This window comes from Pygocentrus nattereri, chromosome 23 (assembly GCF_015220715.1).
Source record: "Pygocentrus nattereri isolate fPygNat1 chromosome 23, fPygNat1.pri, whole genome shotgun sequence".
NCBI lineage: Eukaryota > Metazoa > Chordata > Actinopteri > Characiformes > Serrasalmidae > Pygocentrus > Pygocentrus nattereri.
In genome coordinates this window covers 7,399,413-7,416,710 of record NC_051233.1, presented here as the reverse complement: position 1 = coordinate 7,416,710, position 17,298 = coordinate 7,399,413, and the positions used below count along the sequence as shown (strand labels likewise).

Here is a 17,298-nt window from a genome sequence, read left to right as displayed (position 1 = left end):
TGTCTGTCTGACGAGCGTGAAATTATTAATATGGTGCCGCCTTAAAGCCCTAATGAGGAGCTGCCATGGCTGTCCCAGGAGCTTGGACTAACAGGATGGTCAACACACTCAGAGCATTGATGTCAGTGGAACCGCTAATGTAACACTTTTTTCCAAAAAAGCATCTGCCACACGCAGCTGACAGGTGCTTCAATCATGATTAGCCTTGCAAAAAACCAGGGACTCTTTAAAGGGCCAGTACCATAAATATACATACAACACGTTATATGTACTTTTATTTTTCAAATAAATAAACAAAATTATAACCTTATTCTTATTAATAGATTACAAATATGTGCTACTGACCTTGTTATTGCATCATGAAGCTCACACACACACACACACACACACACCCACACACACACACACACACACACACACACACACACACACACACACACACACACACACACAAAAACCTTAAAATCACACTGATGACATCACTTGACTTCCTTTTACCTATTTTCTGGAGATTTTGTTATTTAGCTCATGATTTCGTATGAAGCTTTTAGCCGAAGTCACTGGTGTGACCTGCTTTTTTCTTACGTAGTTGGGTAAAAATGGACTATAAATGGATTAAACTACATACATATGACAACGGGTTTGAAGCCCTGTAGGAGCCGTTTTTGTAAAACGCATTTTTCATTCATGTCTCTGGTGTAACCTTTCTCATGCGTAACACCAATGACGATTAGTAAACCCAGTGTCTCCTTTGAAAAGATAAAAATGTGGATGTTTCTGTTGAATGACCAATAACTATTGATATTAATTTGGTTGTGATATCGTTCTTGTCCCACGTTTAGACAATATTGTGATATCAAAGTCCATTTCTATCGCCCAGCCCTCAGCTCCGACAGACTTATCTCACACTCTGGAGGAATTTCACAGAGATTTCGGCTCTGTCACATCTATCAGTCACCGCCATCAGCCACTGAGGACTTTAGTTGTGTTTGCGCTGACCGGTGAAGCTGACCCAGGAAATGCCGATGTCACTAAACGCTCTCACTAAACGGTTCTGTGTTAAATGAGCTATAAGCCCTGCTAGCTGTACTCTATCTACTTTATCAGCAGCCTCAACGATTCTTTCCCATGCAAAGAGCTGCTGACCGCTTCCACTCGGTCTCGGATGCACTGCTCGATTTTTCACTGTCAGAGCAGAGATAAAAACATAGCTGTCTCCATACATCATACACACATTACAGGGGCTTTTTCGGCAGGCCTGCTTTTTTTCGGAGCGTGTACGCGTGTGCGTGAGTGTGTCTCATTTTCCTGTTTGACCCCAAGACCTTTATCCGAGCCAAAACACACACTCATAAGGGAGTCTCTATTGCGGCCAAAGGGGTGAACAAAGTGAGTGAGTCATGAAGGGATTGCTAAATGCTGAACGATTACACCCACGCCAACGTACAGTGTGGTCAGTTCCATTCCACTACTGTGAAATGGAGTTGAAATGACTGCATTCCATTGTAATACTATAATAAACAATATAAAATAAAGGCCCACTTATAACATTTGTGTGGTTTTATGTGTGAATAACAGTCATATTTAGTTCTATATGGCCATTTTTCACCCTTTCTATATTCTTTCTTCAATTACTCAGGCTTTAGTAAAGGACTTTTTATATTAAAACTGTATTAAACCCCAATAATACAAAAAAAACAAAAACTTACTATTCAAAACTACCAGTGAATATTGATGATGGTAAAACAGTGATAAATCTAAAAAAACATGTTTTTTTGAGCACTAGTTTGGCTCACAGTGCCTTGCCTGCACCCTTCTGCTGTTAAAAGGGTTTAAAATGTCAGATCTATCATTAAGCAATGTCTCAGGGATTAGACGGTGTATCATAACCATTTCATGTAGTGAGGGAGCTTTTAGAGCTGGACGTCTGGTCCCTATCCTCCACGACTGTGAACAGTTTGGACATTAAACCGCTCTGAATGACTTTGTTCACCTCTTATCCAATTAATTTTTTTAATCTTTGAAAATCAGTGGAATTCCACTTCACGCCCGGCTTATTTTCTGTTGAGAGCGACGCCATAGGGCTCATCTTTTCAGCACACCCCCCACTGCTACCTGGAGACCTTTACAGGGGAAATAAAGCTGACTTCTGGTTTTGTTAGCATTGCAGCTTGACATGAAAGCTGTTTCCTGTCTTCAGGATGCGAGCTGATTTTATAAGGACATATAAAGCGCTCTGTTGGGGATAAAAAACAGTAAGTGTGCCGCCTGCGGAGCGAGCGAGTGCGTCACGGCCGAGCCTCTGCCATGACCACCGCCATCATCAGGCCGTCTTTCTAAACATAGTGTTTCCTGTTGTCCATTCAAACACGGCTGCTTCCTGTTGCTTCATCCTTCTCTGCTCTGTGGAAGCTGGGAGAGAGTGAACTTCTGCCAAAGCTCACTAACTTCTGACTTAGTGCTTAGTGTGACTTTACGCTTAATTAGCCCATGACTTGTGGAAGTGATTCAGCACGCGTTTGCTTCTCGACTGACTTCTTACCTACAAGATATACTTGAAAAAAAGCATGTCGCGCTGGATAAATGCCATGAATAGAAATGGAAATGTAAAAAGACTCTGTAGCCAAGAAAGCCACTGCATGGCTGGCATCCACCTACTTTCAGTCTTTTCACTCCCACTAGTTTGCATGAAAGTTTTGGGCCCAATCCCATTTCTTCTTTTTACCTCTACTCCTTGTTTCTGAGTGTGCTCTGTAGGCGACCCGGCCCGTCTTCAGTGACGGCAGAGAAGGGTAAAGTTCAGCTCCTCACTGTACGACAATTATTTATTATCACCCACCACTAATTCTTTGGTGATACGAAGTTGAAACTATTTGACAGCTTCTTGCTCGAATTTTCCCGTTCCACCTTAAATGGTGCACCAATTACATTCTAGCGCTTCAGGACTATTTAAGGTGGAATTAGAAAGTTAGCCAGCTAGCTACTGAGACATTAGCATGCTATTAGCGATTTTCTGTGCTTGTTATGAAAAAAGTGACCATAATACATTGAAACGACATTAAACTAAGATACGACAGTTACTGTAATTTTTTAATGGAGAAAATACTCACATTTGTGGGTTTCTTTGGCCGCTCATGCAGACGTCTTGCTGGTTTTTGTAACAGTCTTTAACGTGTATTTGAGCTTTTTAAACTATTCTGAATTTAATTACTGGGGGCAGTGGTCATTAATAAACAGTATCAACAGATCTGTAAATGAGTCAGGGTGTGCCAAGTAGGCTAATTGTCAACTGTACCAGGTCAGATATTTAAAGGAGCTTTTATTCATCAGTTTGAGTAAGGAGTCCTGGCATAGAGCTGCCACCACTGTTTTCCATTCCTGGCAACTAACTGAAACTTGGTAAACTGTGGCTCATACTCACAGTCAGTGACCTATCTCGAACTTTCAGAAGGCCATGAAATTGTACATGTCACTTCCTAATTATGTTGTTAATGTTGTAGTTAATCTAACATGTAAAGCCTTTAGTCCACCTCCTGAAGTCCTAACCTGTGGGAGAGCTCACTTGGCTTTACCTACCTAGATACGACAGACAAAAGGCCCTGATTGGACAATATTTCATTGGGCATTTCAAGAATTGGCCATTTTTCTTTCTAACCAAAATCTAACAATGACATAAGAATAATGCTACAATACTTGCAGGGATTAAATACAGCAAGCACAATGATTCAATTAAGTACAAATTAACTAAATTTGTTAGGCCTTCCCTGAAGGCCCCGAAACCCTCTGGAGAACTTCCTCTCTGGAGAACTGAACTGTATGAGCACAGTGTAACAAGTTCTTTTATTTATGTGTTCACCAGTTATACAATCAAAACCTCCCCAAGCAGAGACTCAGACACTCCCATCTGTCTTAAGCACACTATGGATTCACACCTCACTCTATCACAAACACACCACATAGACCGGTGTCTTATCCTACCTCTAATTAATGTGCAATATCTGCTGCTGATAGATTGGTACAAGTGCAATACACAAGTTCTGTGCAATATCTGTAATCATTACTGTGCAATATCTACAATTTCTGTGCGAAATCCAGTCATTACCTGCTCAGAAATGTGCAATATCCATACAACTGCATGTGTAAACTGTAAATTTATATAGTTTCTTAATTCTATTTTTATTTTTTATATTTTTCTGCTAACGGACGCCTTGTTTATTTATTTTTTTCTATAGTATATGTTATCTTATCTTATCAATTATTATGACTGCAGTGCTACTCATATGACAAAGGCAGGGCAGAAACAGAAGAGGTCTAAACATGAAGGCTTGAAAAACCTTAAGAACACATAGGAGAGTAAAGAGTTGAAAGAGAGGAAGAACTTAAGACCTGAAAACACAATGCTAAAAGGAAACCCGACTAACTATAGAGCAAAAGAACAAACGGAAGCAAAGGACATATAGGTATATACAAAGTAAACAGGATGCAGTTGGAAACCATGACGACGAGGCGGGGCTTCAAAACAAGACACAGATGTAGCCTACGAATAAAGGTAGCCTGCAGATTTCTCCAGTGTAAGCAGGCTTCTCAGCAGATTTGAGCCTCCACTTTGCCCTCAGATCGCACAAGTGCCCTCATAGTTACTGTGTATAATAATTGCATTTTGTATTGCACCCTCCACTCTTCAAGATGAGGCCCAGTTTTGTCTCTATAACAGAGCTTATGGGTCAGCTTGGGTTCTAAGAGGGTTTTGGGCACCTCCTCTGTTGCAGGACTGACTCTCTGTGGTTCTCCAACCTGTGACCAGCTCCCACAGTGCTGGAAATCCCACCAAGAAAGCATCACATTCCATAATGTAATTTTTTTTGGTTTATATATTTTTTTTTTACCCCAAATTTTCATTATTCTTTATAGAAGAAGTATTGATATTTATTATTAATTGCAATTATTCAGCTAAGATCAGCTAAAATTTCATGATCGTAGCAGGTCTGGGACTTGCATAACCATTATAGTGAAGAAGTAAAGACAACTTTGACTATTTATAGACAGACAGAAAGAAAAATAGACAAATCAGAGTCTGGGAGACAGACAGTCTGAGCATCGGTCCGAGCCTGGTCAGCAGCAGGTCCAGGCCAAGACCAAGAACAATAACACCGCCTGCCTGCTGGTGCCATGGGTTAGGGATAACTAGCCAATCAAACCCTCCATCTTTCAACCAGGCCCAAGAACTGAGCCCACTGCTGATTGGCTAGGAAATGACACCTGACCCTTTTTCCTGAGGAAGGACGCGGTTTACTTCTGAGTAATATTTATTGGCCACTGACAGGGATAGTTCACTGGGGGCACCGAATAAAGACACAGATAAAGAAAATAAATGATTTTGACGACTCTCAGATTTCAAAACAATGTGAGACGCTTGCGTCTTAACAGTCTGAGGTCGGTATTTATTGGAGATTATTTATTAGACACTTTTCCTGAGTTTCTATTAAATCAGCAGACCTCGCGTCTACTCTCTCTTTCTGAGAGTGGATATACTGCTGTAAACGTGCCACTAATGACCTGTTTACCTCTTGCCTTGTGTGGACTTTGCTCAGTCATTGCTCAGCACCTGACACTTCCCAGCCTTGGGAAAGTACAGAATTCCTCATTTCTTTTCCAGTGACTAAGCACTGTTAATCTTTTTAGTGATAGTTTGACCAACAAAATAAATACAGAATTCCCCACTACCTCAAAAGTAGATGGTCAGCCAGCATCTTTGGTGTCTGAAGTTTGCTTTTTATGTCTTGTGCTGGAGCTACTAGGCTAATGCAGCTAACAAGTAAAGAAGTTATCCTTGTATACATAATGAAATAAAAACATCTAGCACTTGCCTCAAACTGTGTCGGGTAGTTAAGTAATGTCAAACATACTTGCATGTGTAGTTTCTGACGTGCTGTTTTCTATTCAAGTGACGAAAAAGGCATTGGCATAGCTAAAAATGAAATGGCAGCCAGCTAAAAGCCAAAATTCTGTTTTTGTCCGTCTTTGTGGAATATTACATAACCCTTCTTTTTCTTTTCAGATACCTATTCGATATGTAAACTAGATGACATTTATGGGACCCAAAATACGATCACTGTGGAGGCCTTAGCGGAAGGGTGCTGGTCAAGCTTTTCCACAGAGAACAAAGAAGAAGTGCATATTATCAACCTGCAGTACACGCAACCAGTAAGTCTGTCTGTGTTTCCCATATAAATAGAATAAATGGGATGTGTTGAAATTAGGGCTGTCCAAGTGAAGTTAATTTGGTGCTTCAAACCATCTGTCTATCATTCAATTTCAGCTATTAAACTGCTTTTGAAGCGATACCTTCAGCACCTTTAGTAGACTACACTGGACAATGAGGAAGGCCATAATAGCAAGTGGAATGTAATAGTAATAGTATTAGCAACACTACTACTACCACTACTACTATTACTAGTAATAATAATAGCGGGTCACACAATTTAGCCACTTTAGGCTTGTTCTACAGTAGATGAATAGATGCAATGAACACACTTTTCACTTATCAATTTCAGTCATTTATTTGGCAGTTCATCCTCAGCTAAAATTTTATGATTGTGACAGACTTGGCCACATGTATGACCACTAGAGCGAAAAACAAAGAGAAATTAGTGCATCTTCTTAGCTTGACCCTTTAAAACATCCGTTGTAATGCAGGCTGAGGCTGTAGGCCTCTCACTCACATACAGCATATAAATGAATACTTTCAGCACCTAAAGTGGACAGTGCTGGCAGTAGAACTATGGATAAATAAATGAGCAGCAAACTGACAAAAGCAACAGCTTGATGGAGCTCCAGTTTCCCTCAAGAGGCTCCATTGTAACAAGAAACCATGAGTTGTATGATCAAGAGTGAGAGCCTACAATCATAGAAGAGCTGAACCATTAACTGTAAATATAATATATATGATATATACACTCATTGGTTGGAACATGCAGACACTGTTGTTCTCATTGAATGTCAGTAATGTAAATTAGAAAATGCCTTTTCACGTCCATGTTCAGGTTCAGTGGTCAGCTGTTTAAAGAAACAAGTAAAGTCTGTTGAATGTAGCGTTCCTAACTCCACTTTTTGGTCTACTGCTCACTTCAGTGTTTTCCCAACATATGGCTCAAATCATCAGCTCAGCACTTCATGAGCTGAACTGAATGCGTCACAGCAAGGAAAGCATGCAAGATTAGAAAGCATGCAAGAGTTGCGAAACAGTGAGCTATGCCAGCCTCAGTAAACACTGGTACTGTTAACATTAAGGGCTTCAGTCATGCCGTAAGTCACGCCAACTTAAAACAAGTGCAGTTTGTTCTGTTCTGATGCCACGTCCACTATTACAACCACAGAGGAGAATGGAAACACAGCTAATGAGAAGGTCAGTTAGTTTTGTTGATGATGAATGAATTTGCAACAAATATGATCCTCTCTTAGACTAATATGGACCTCTCTGATCAGCCAGTTCATGTGAGCCTACTTACGTTTTTCAATATGGGTAATATAAGGTGAAATATTAATACCTTCTAAAGAAGAAGCTTATAGAAAGGATATATGCAGCCGCATGCAAAAGTTTGGGTGACCCTGGTCAAATGTCATCACACAGTATATGTATACACATATAGTATAGTGTATATATACACATACATACATATATAACACTCAAATGTCATCACACAGTTTATATATATATATATATATATAACACTGCTGTCAGAAAAAAAATCTTTTAATTTTTGCAGTTTTTCAGTTTTTTACACGATTTGAAAATGTCTTTTATCCTTTATATTAGGTGTAAATTTCATGAAGAAAGGACCAAAAGAAATGGACGAAACTTACTTGTTAAAAAGTCTGGTTCCATTGACTTACATTAAAAGTAAATGTCTTTTCCTTCTCCTGTAAAGTTACAATTTTAGAGATACAAGGTTCTGACAACAGCAATATGTATACTTTGAAGCAATATATATACTTTGAAAGCAAGTAGTAATTTCTATTAGTTCTGCATCAATAATAAGTTGTGAATCACGAAAAGTTGGGGACCTTTGGGTATTAGATGGAGCTCCATCACTCCAGAGCAGTTCCACTGCTCCACAGCCCAGTGCTGGGAGTTTTACTGATCTAGCTGATGCTTGCTTTAATCACAGGTTAACATTAGTTTGGTGAGAAAATCTTTATTCTGTCTGTTTGTTTAAGCTTAATTATGCATATCCAAAAGTATCCAGACAGTGCTTGCAGTTAGTCATATCAGCTACTTTATGGACACAGACATTATCTCCATGGAAAAGGCACTGAACAATAGAATAGGATGCGCTGTAGCACCTGGACATGAGCCCATCCCTGATGCCAAGCATGGTCTAGAGGGGAACTGCTTTCTCTGGAGGGATGGAGCTCCATCCAATACCTTTGGGATGAGTTGAAATGATCCAAAACTGACCTGATCAGTACCTGACCTCACTAATGCTAGATCAAATCCTCGCAGCATAAATCCAACATCTAGTATAAACTAATAGGGGGGGGAAACACCCTATTAATAGTGTTTATTTCAGAAAAAAATGGTGTCTACAAACTTTTGGAAATATATTTGTAAGTTTTTACTTTCCTCCTACACAGAAAATGCTCCTAGGAAGAGTATATATGTTTATTTATATGCAAGTGTCTAAATTAAGTTTCTATATTAATACTGATCTCATACACATAATTCCACAAAGGAGTTCTCTATAAAACTCTGTAACTTAAGTCATAAGACCTATCCAGTAGTAACAGGGTTGTGAAATGCTCTGTTCTAGAAAACCTACTGAGTCAGAACTGTTCACAGTGGTGGTGATAGGAACCAGACGTCCACCTCTAAAAGCTCCCTCAAAGAAAGTTATCACATGAAATGGTTATGAATTCACTGCCTGATGTCTGACACATTATTTTTATGCAATAGTTTTCAGACTTTTTAAAACTCTTTTTTGAAGACAGTAATGATGAAGGGGTGCATGCCGGGTAAACTTGCAAAGAAAACGTATTATTTCATCAACATTCCATATAAAAGCTCAGAAGACTCGTGTAGGTTCACTGGTGCTTTTGGATAGTAAATAAAATGTCTATATTTATGTTGTAGACAGATATTTGTGTCCCATTTCCACCACTGTGAAGAAATCGGAGTCCCTATAACGAACCATTTGGCATTAAACCACTCTGAATGACTCTGTTTACGTTTCAAACACTGACTTATGCACTGACTTTGAAATATCTGTGTAGATCTGTTTAGCTAGGAAAATACTGTTTTGTGAAATTCGTCAGCTCAGATCATTTTTGGAGCGTAACTGTGTTTTGCATTTCTGAGCCGTTTTATCACAACTCTTCACAAAATTCCCAAAACTAATACCCACGATCCGAGTGTCTAAACAAACTGTCTCTGCAAATGTTTGCTTAGACTGCGCCATTCCTGAGGGGCAGACTTTGTTTTCTCAAAGCTCTCTAGAGTTAAGATTGATACCAGATGACCAGCAGTGTTAGCTGTCCCATGTGGCCCAATGCAAACGCTCGGGACATCTCGACTGACCGGCGCTGCAAGCCCCAGCGCCTGCCGGATGTAGCTGAGCGGCAAACGGCTCCCTGAGGTGATTCAGGTTACCGTGGGCGGGTGAGAAAGAGAAAGTGTATCTCTGTGGGGAGCCACAGCACTATTCCCAAAGCATGCCAGCAGGCTTACTGAAATGACCTTAATTCATTTCACATAACTCTCTTAGCATTAAACGCGCTGTTTTAGTTACTGTGCCTTTAAGACATATGCAAATAGACTCTTCTCAGATTGGTTGTCCTGTGTCCTTTGTTCAGAAAGCACTCGGAGCTGGAACACATCTTAAGACTAAATGGGTGGTGTTAAACTGCTATGGACTAAATTAGCAGACATACTGTTTGTAAATGTGTTGTTTTTGTGACATCACAAAATTCAAAATGGACTGGGATATATAGTGTGTTCCTTCAAAGGCAGCTCTCTTGTTGGACAGCAAAAAGGAACCTTAGTTGGTCATAACGTTCACTGCGCTGTTGACGTTTTATCTGTTTACTCGCAGCGGCTCGTTAGCTTACACTCACCTCCAACTAACGGTGGATCATCTCGGCGTAAACGGACGGCTCTCAATCTGCAGCAGCTGTTTTCCTGCATCGACACTGTTGTGGAAATGTATATATGAAGAACAGGAAGATTTAAAGAGTCATATCTATCATTACATACTCGACTCAGCAGCCCAGATAAATACAGACAATCGTGACTATTAATTTATGAATCATTTCAATTCATTCTGTCCTCATGCACCTTAATGAACCTGCTTAGACAAGCAAACTGCCAGAATTTCACCACAGGAACAATTTCTAGAGATCTACAAACACAAATATGGTCAATACTTTACACACATAAAACAGTTAATCTAAACAGTAAAGACAGAAATGAAGAAATAACTTACATCTGTAAACTCCTCAACTGGCAAAAAGCGGCCGCTTTGTTCACCATGTTGATCAGACCGGAGCGATGGATCTTTAGAGAACGTGTAGAACTCATAAACCGGCTCTGGGAACTCTCAGCAGGTGAAGAGTACTGTGGGGTTGCCTTCACCGGCAAGAATACATGTGATGCTGCTTTCAGATTTGGTCAAAATAAGGCACCTTAGAAGGCCGCTGCCTTATGCTGCCTTCCGAATGGGGCAGCACTTGTCTCGGGAGTGTGCAAATGCTGCCTTTACTTAGACAGCAGCTTTCCGATTGGAACGCACTAATAATGTTTACATATAACTTCAGCCTCCTTTATTTGAAAAAAAGCAACACAAATTTGGTTTTCCGTGATATGGGCCCTTTAAAATGGGGCGGTAGGTGAATATTAGGATCTTAATCTATCCGTTTATTATAAATTATGGAAATTCATGTATATATAATATAATATAAGAAAAAAACCCACATATTTTACTATTTTACTTTAAATGTATTACTTTCTATGAGTCCATCACTCCAGAGCAGTTCCACCGCAACACAGTTTTGTTTTTCTATGATATGGGTCCTTTAAAATGAGGTAATTTGGGGATTTTAGCATCTTAATTTATCTGTAGATGCTCTTCTTCGCCCTGATCGACTGAGAAAGCGGAGAGAGATGCCGGAGTAGGTCAGAATTCATCAGAGGAAACCCAGAGGAACACTGCTGCTTTTTCCCCCACTCACGCTCTTTCTCCAGGGGGTCAGAAGGAAATGAAAACTGCCTGAAATGGCATTAAGAGAAAAAGCCTGGCAGCGGACGCCGGTCACCAGACAAAAAAACACGAAAACGCCGCAGGAGCACAAAAGAGTTTGGCTCGTGAGGAGAAAAAAGAAGCCATGGGCATTCCAGAGTGCATGCGTATCCTGTTCCCCAGTGACTGTGGCAGTATTTGTGGATGGCTGGAGAACGGTCATGACGTTCAAGTGCACAGCAAGGCCTCCTGCATTGTGTCAGCTGACGTGTAGAACAGAGAGAGCAGTTGTTCTGGAGTCTGGCCTCATATTTGTGTGGAGGAGATAAAGAAAAGCATGTTTTTTTTTCTTTCCTAGTTTAGGGACACTTTGACATTAATGAACACAAACTGGAATGATAGTAAACTTGAATGTTTCAGTCGGTCTGTTTATGCTCTGCCCACAAAAAGCAACTGTTGCTAGATAGGACAAGCTTCCCAGAGCGCTGGCAAAAAATTCATTCAACATAAATTTAGTTATATAGTGATTTAGTGATGAGTTTTAAGGTCAATGCTGCAGGATATTCACTGAATATGTGACTTGTGCAATGTTTTGCCATAAGTGACAATATTAAGAACTATAAGGGGAAAGTTTGATTTTAAGACGGCTTAAAATTGCACGAAAAAAAAATCTTATTTAACATATACTTGCTAAGTCATTGTTATACTATACTAGACAGTAGCTAAGGTGATGCTATGCCTTTAATATGTTGTCCTAAGTGACTGCCAAGGTATTACTAGGCTGTTGCTATTCTATTCCAGGTGGTTGCTAAGATGTTGCTAGGCTGTTCCTAATGTATCCCAGGTGGTTGCTAAGTTGTTGCTAGGCTGCTCCTAATGGAACCCAGGTGGTTGCTAAGGTGTTGCTAGGCCATTGCTATGGTATCCCAGGTGGCTGCTAAGGTGCTGTTAGGTCATTACTATGGACTTCCAGGTGGTTGCCAAGGTGTTGCTAGATCATTACTGTGTTGTCCTAGGTGGTTGCTAACATTTTTCTAAGCCATTACTATCGTCTCCCAGGTGGTTGCTAAGGTGTTGCTAGGCCATTGCTGTGTAATCCTAGGTGGTTGTTAATGAGTTTGTAAGCCATTGCTTTGTCATCCCAGGTGGTTTCTAAGATGATACCAGGATGCTGCAATGGTATTTCTAGGTGCTTATTAAAGTGTTTTATTATTCCTGGTGGTTGCTAAGGTGTTGCTAGGCCATTACATTGGTATCCCAAGTGGCTGCTAATGTATTGCTAAGCCATTGCAATGGCACCAGGTGGTTTTTAAGATGTCACTAAGCTGTTGCTGTCGTATTGCTCGTGGTTGCTAAGGTGTGGCAAAGTCATTGCTGTGGTATTCCAGGTGGTTGCTAAGGAGTTTGGATGGTATAGTGTAGTGGTTAACACCTCTGCCTTCTACACTGTAGACTGGGGTTCAAGCCCCCTACACTATACCAATAATAGTCCTTGGGTAAGACTCATAACACCACCTCAGCCTACCTGTGTAAAATGATCAAATAATTACAAATTACAGCCAAATGCTGTAAAAGTAATGAGTTGCTTAGTCATTGCTATGGTATTCCAGGTGGTTGCTAGGCCATCGCTACAGTGTCGCAGGTGATTGCTAATGTGTTGCTAAGATTATTGTATGATGGTAATATAAGAGGAGTGTCCAAAAATATTTGTCTGCAGAATCGTACTGAGTAAGATGGGGTACGAGGCAGAACTATAAGCATTGTATATAAATGGAATGACTCATTTAATGACACTGATGTAAGATACTCATATTGTGATGACAACATTCTGTAAAGCTTGTCCAGCATAGCACCAGTAGCTAAGACAGAATGGATTCATGGATATGGACGGATCAGTAAAGTAAAAAAAAAAAAAAGCCTGCGTATGTTTAGTTAGCATAAAACAGTTATGTGCTATTCGTTGGATATATTTAGCTTCATGGTAATCAAAGTATCTTTAGTTTATCAAACTCACTTTCTCGTCAACATTTGTTCGTCCCGGGCCATTTTGATTACCATGCTTTTAGCTCACATATGGAAATGAGCTGTGTACTGATTGGCTGCCCTCCATTGTACCACATCCAAAAAAGCAATTCAGTCTGAAACACTTCTTTAAACCTCAACATGAGCTGGCAGAGATGTATTGCTGAAGACTGACTAGGTGGGTAGATGTAAATGTCTTGTTTTTTTGTGACATCACAGAAACAGGGAATTAAAAATGCAGTTTCCACTAATATGGACTGTACGTTTTGAGACCTTAACAGTGTTTACATCAAACTTCTATTTTGAGTAAGTGAGAAAAATGCAGTTTTCATTATACGAGCCTTTTAAACGCCTGAAAGGTTTGAGTGTTGACATCACAACAAGGGGAACACTGGCTTTCCTCTCAAGCTAGCACTGCCGCTAATACTGTCAATAATATACATGTGATTTCTGCACCTGGTTCGTCTGTCAAATGTAATCCGCTGATTTGTAATTAACAAGTGTCTCCAAACTGACGGGCAGCGTAAACTCCTAAACATGAGCCCTAAATAAAAACCGATTAAGTATGTCTGGCGCGCACGGGAGGAAGCCACCGCATTGTTTTGTGCGGGGAGAGAAAGAGAGCGAGCGTGAGAGAGCGAGAGAAAGTTAGTTGCTGCTTGTGTACGTTGTTTGGTTGCTAAGGGCCAGAGAGGAAGAGGCCTAAGGCTAGACTGAGCTCAAAGGGCGGCGCTTCCAGCCTTCATTGATGTCACTCTCTGGCAGCTTTTTCGGGCCCCTGGCAACGAGCCTAGACTGGAACAGTGGAGCCGACCTGGGTTAGAGGAGGGAGAAGCAAAGAATAACGGGAAACCGTTATGCATCAGCAAAACCTTGAAAAAAAAAAAAAAAGAAGTGCACTCGAAAAAAAAAAATGGCGCAAAAGGAAAACAATTGTATCTTGAAAGCACAGGAACAAAAATAGCAAGGGTGAATGCTCAGGCGCTAGGAGGTGCATTGTTCGAGCCGAGTGCAGTGAGGTAGAGTCGGGCTGGGCCAGGTAGGCCGCGCTGTTTTCTGTAAACAACACTAAGGCCTCACTCGATTTTTGTTCTTTCCGTTTTGGCCGTTTCCGTCCACTTCAGATTGTCCTTTTAAATTGGGAATTAAATATAGATGCAGGAACCTGACTGCTTCATTAATCATCACAATAACGCAGCACACCTTCGACTTTATTTTTGAGCATGACTGTACATCTTCCTGGAATCTTCCTGGAATCTCATTTAAAAATCGAATCTAATTTTTACGGCTTACCTTATTGTGTTGGCAATCAGCCAAGAAATGTGTGGTGTCTGAAGATTGCTTCTGTAGTTTAGCACTGAACCTATGAAGCTAATGTAGCTAACAGAGTCATGGAAGCTTAAACAGTGGCAATTAGCATCACAGTAACTGCATGTTGAAATCACCACACTGTCGCCTCAAAACCAGGTTTACCTGCCCATCAGCTCGGAGACCATACAAATTACAGATGTTTGCGCAGATGTTTGAAAAAATAAATGGCAAAAAGGAGTTTATATTTTATTGTTTTAATATGAAATTTATTTTTTGGCCCATCGTTAATAAATCACAGCAAATTACTTTCTTTCATTTGTGGAAATTACTAACAAATAACGTTTTACTAGCTAACAGCAAACAGTTACCAGCTTACTGGAATTTCTCCAGACTACTCACTCAGGTGTTGCCTCAAAACATGATTGAGCTTTTTTAAAATGGACACAAATTAAGGGAAAGAATGTTGTTTTTGGCCATGCACTTCATTTTTGTCCTTGTTTATACATTATAGTAATTTCACGTGATAAAATGTCTGAAAGCACAAAAATAGGTCTAGTAGAGATTCCTTTACAACACTCCATGGTTTAAAAGACGTTTATGGCTACATTCACATTATAAGCCTCATTGCTTGAATCAGATTTTTTGCTCATATTGATCTCCCTGACAAAATTGATCGCGCTCATTTACGTTTGTTCATTAATGTGAACAAACCGGCGTCCTGAAATGACCCACATGCGCACATCCTACTCAGTAACGTCATGTGACTGAATCACTGCATCATCAGCACAAACTAACAAGCAGAACGAGCTTCGCTGAGAAGATCATTAACTCTGATCAGCTCTCAGATTCATTATTAGAGCCAGACGAAGGAGAAAAAGGTGAGATGAGCTGCTTTTCCACCGTTTACAGGCTTTAACGTTTGTTTGGCGCTGCTGCCAGAGTAATGCGGAATGATGGCGCACGTGCAGGAGAAAAAATGCACATCTGAGCATCACATTCAGGTCACATGGCCATGAACCAGATACAAAGGGCCACATATGAAAGTGGCTCATGTGGGATTTGAAAAAATTAGATTTGATCTGAAGACATCAGATCTGCATCACATTAGGGCAAAAGCTTGGATTTGTGTCACTTCAACCTGGTAATGTGAAAGCAGCCTTAGATTTTTAGATATGTAGTCTGTACATTGCTAATCGCAATATGTTTTAGCTACATTAGCCTTGTGCAAAACCAAAGAAGTAGACTTCAGGCACCAAACTCTGCATTTGGGGTTAAGATGAAAGTTTTACATAACAGTACATTTGTGAATTTGTACATTTTTGACCAAACTGTTCCTTCAGTGGTCCTGTTCATATGATAGGCCTATTATTAATGTTAGTGAGAGACATTTTCCCAATATCATGTCATGATGTTTGGAGCTTTTCAAATCCAGCATCATCCTTACTAGCCCTCATTAAAGTCTCTTTAGCTGTAGCAAATATAGTCCTTCTAATTAGCATCATTTTCACATTGACAGAGTTCACGATTCTGCTGTAATAGTAGAGTAATTTGCTGAAGGCTGAATGGACTTGTCTTCCATTACCTCAAGCTGTACTTCTAATATTCTCTTTGTGCTCTTCTTTATGCACAAGTATATGCTTCCTGATTAAATGGGCAAAGTAAAAGCAGTCTCTAAGAAGTATGTGGTTTTTATTTATATATTTATATTTTTATATTTCGGGCTTTGTACTTGTGGGCATGTCTGACAGCCCGCCTCCTACGAGACTAATTAAATGTAAGCCGGCCTCCAGCTCGGAGATAACTGTGAGTGCTCACAGACGAACAGTTTGAAATAAAAAATGCCAGCTATCAAAAACAGAGGGACCTTTGGGACCATTTGACCAGGCATCAAACCGAGCAGCCGTCATGTACTGTCCAACACAGATCAGACGGCCTGTGCAATTCCAAATGTTGGCTTTGCTGAATGTTGGTGCACAAAAATCTCCATTATTATGAGCACACGCTGGTAATAAACTGTAACGGTCAATCGTGTGGAACTCATATGACTGAATGTATGTCTATCATCATCTTAAAATATGAAAATAAATTACCTTTATGGAGAGCAATAGCATTTTTCGAGTTTAGTGTACAAGTGATATTTATCTACACATTGAGTTTAACACATTGGGAAAAAGTAGAACATAAAATTATGAATCAGAAAATGTACCATAACCTTTGCAAAGGCTTCATTTTATGTTGTAATGAACAGTAACTGGATGTGTTCACTTATTTAATTTGCAGGGATATTTTTTTTCCACACTTCCAAAGTTCAGTCTTAGAAGCTGGTTTAGCATTTTCTTCTTCTCACCATCCTGAACACATTCAGAGATACCATAACAATCACCTAGCAAGACCTTATCAACCACTAGAGATACCATAGCAACCACATCGAATACTATAACTCTAGCAACTACTTGTACCATAGCATCCACCTGGCAGCAACATTAAAAATTACCAGAGATACCATAGCAAACACTAAGAAACACCTGGGATACCACAGCAACCATCTACAAACAGCCTAAAAACTACTTGGGGTGCCGTAGCAACCTTCAAGCAACACCCTAGCAAACACCTGTTACACTCTTGCCACCATCTAGTAAGCACCAGAGATACCATGGCATTTGGTTAGCAACGTCTTAGCAATCACCTGGAACACCACAACAACTATGTATCAACTATGGGAAATACATATCAA

The 17,298-nt window shown here is 40.1% G+C and overlaps 1 protein-coding gene across 1 annotated transcript in view; it reads left to right on the top strand.

Annotated features, from left to right (window-relative positions):
• The window catches only part of eng (endoglin), an 85,251-nt gene that overhangs the window by 25,243 nt on the left and 42,710 nt on the right, over window positions 1-17,298 (top strand). The window contains exon 3 of the mRNA XM_017702892.2: window positions 6,059-6,204. Within this exon, the coding sequence (XP_017558381.1) occupies window positions 6,059-6,204 (146 nt within the window). The remainder of the gene's footprint in view (window positions 1-6,058; window positions 6,205-17,298) is intronic.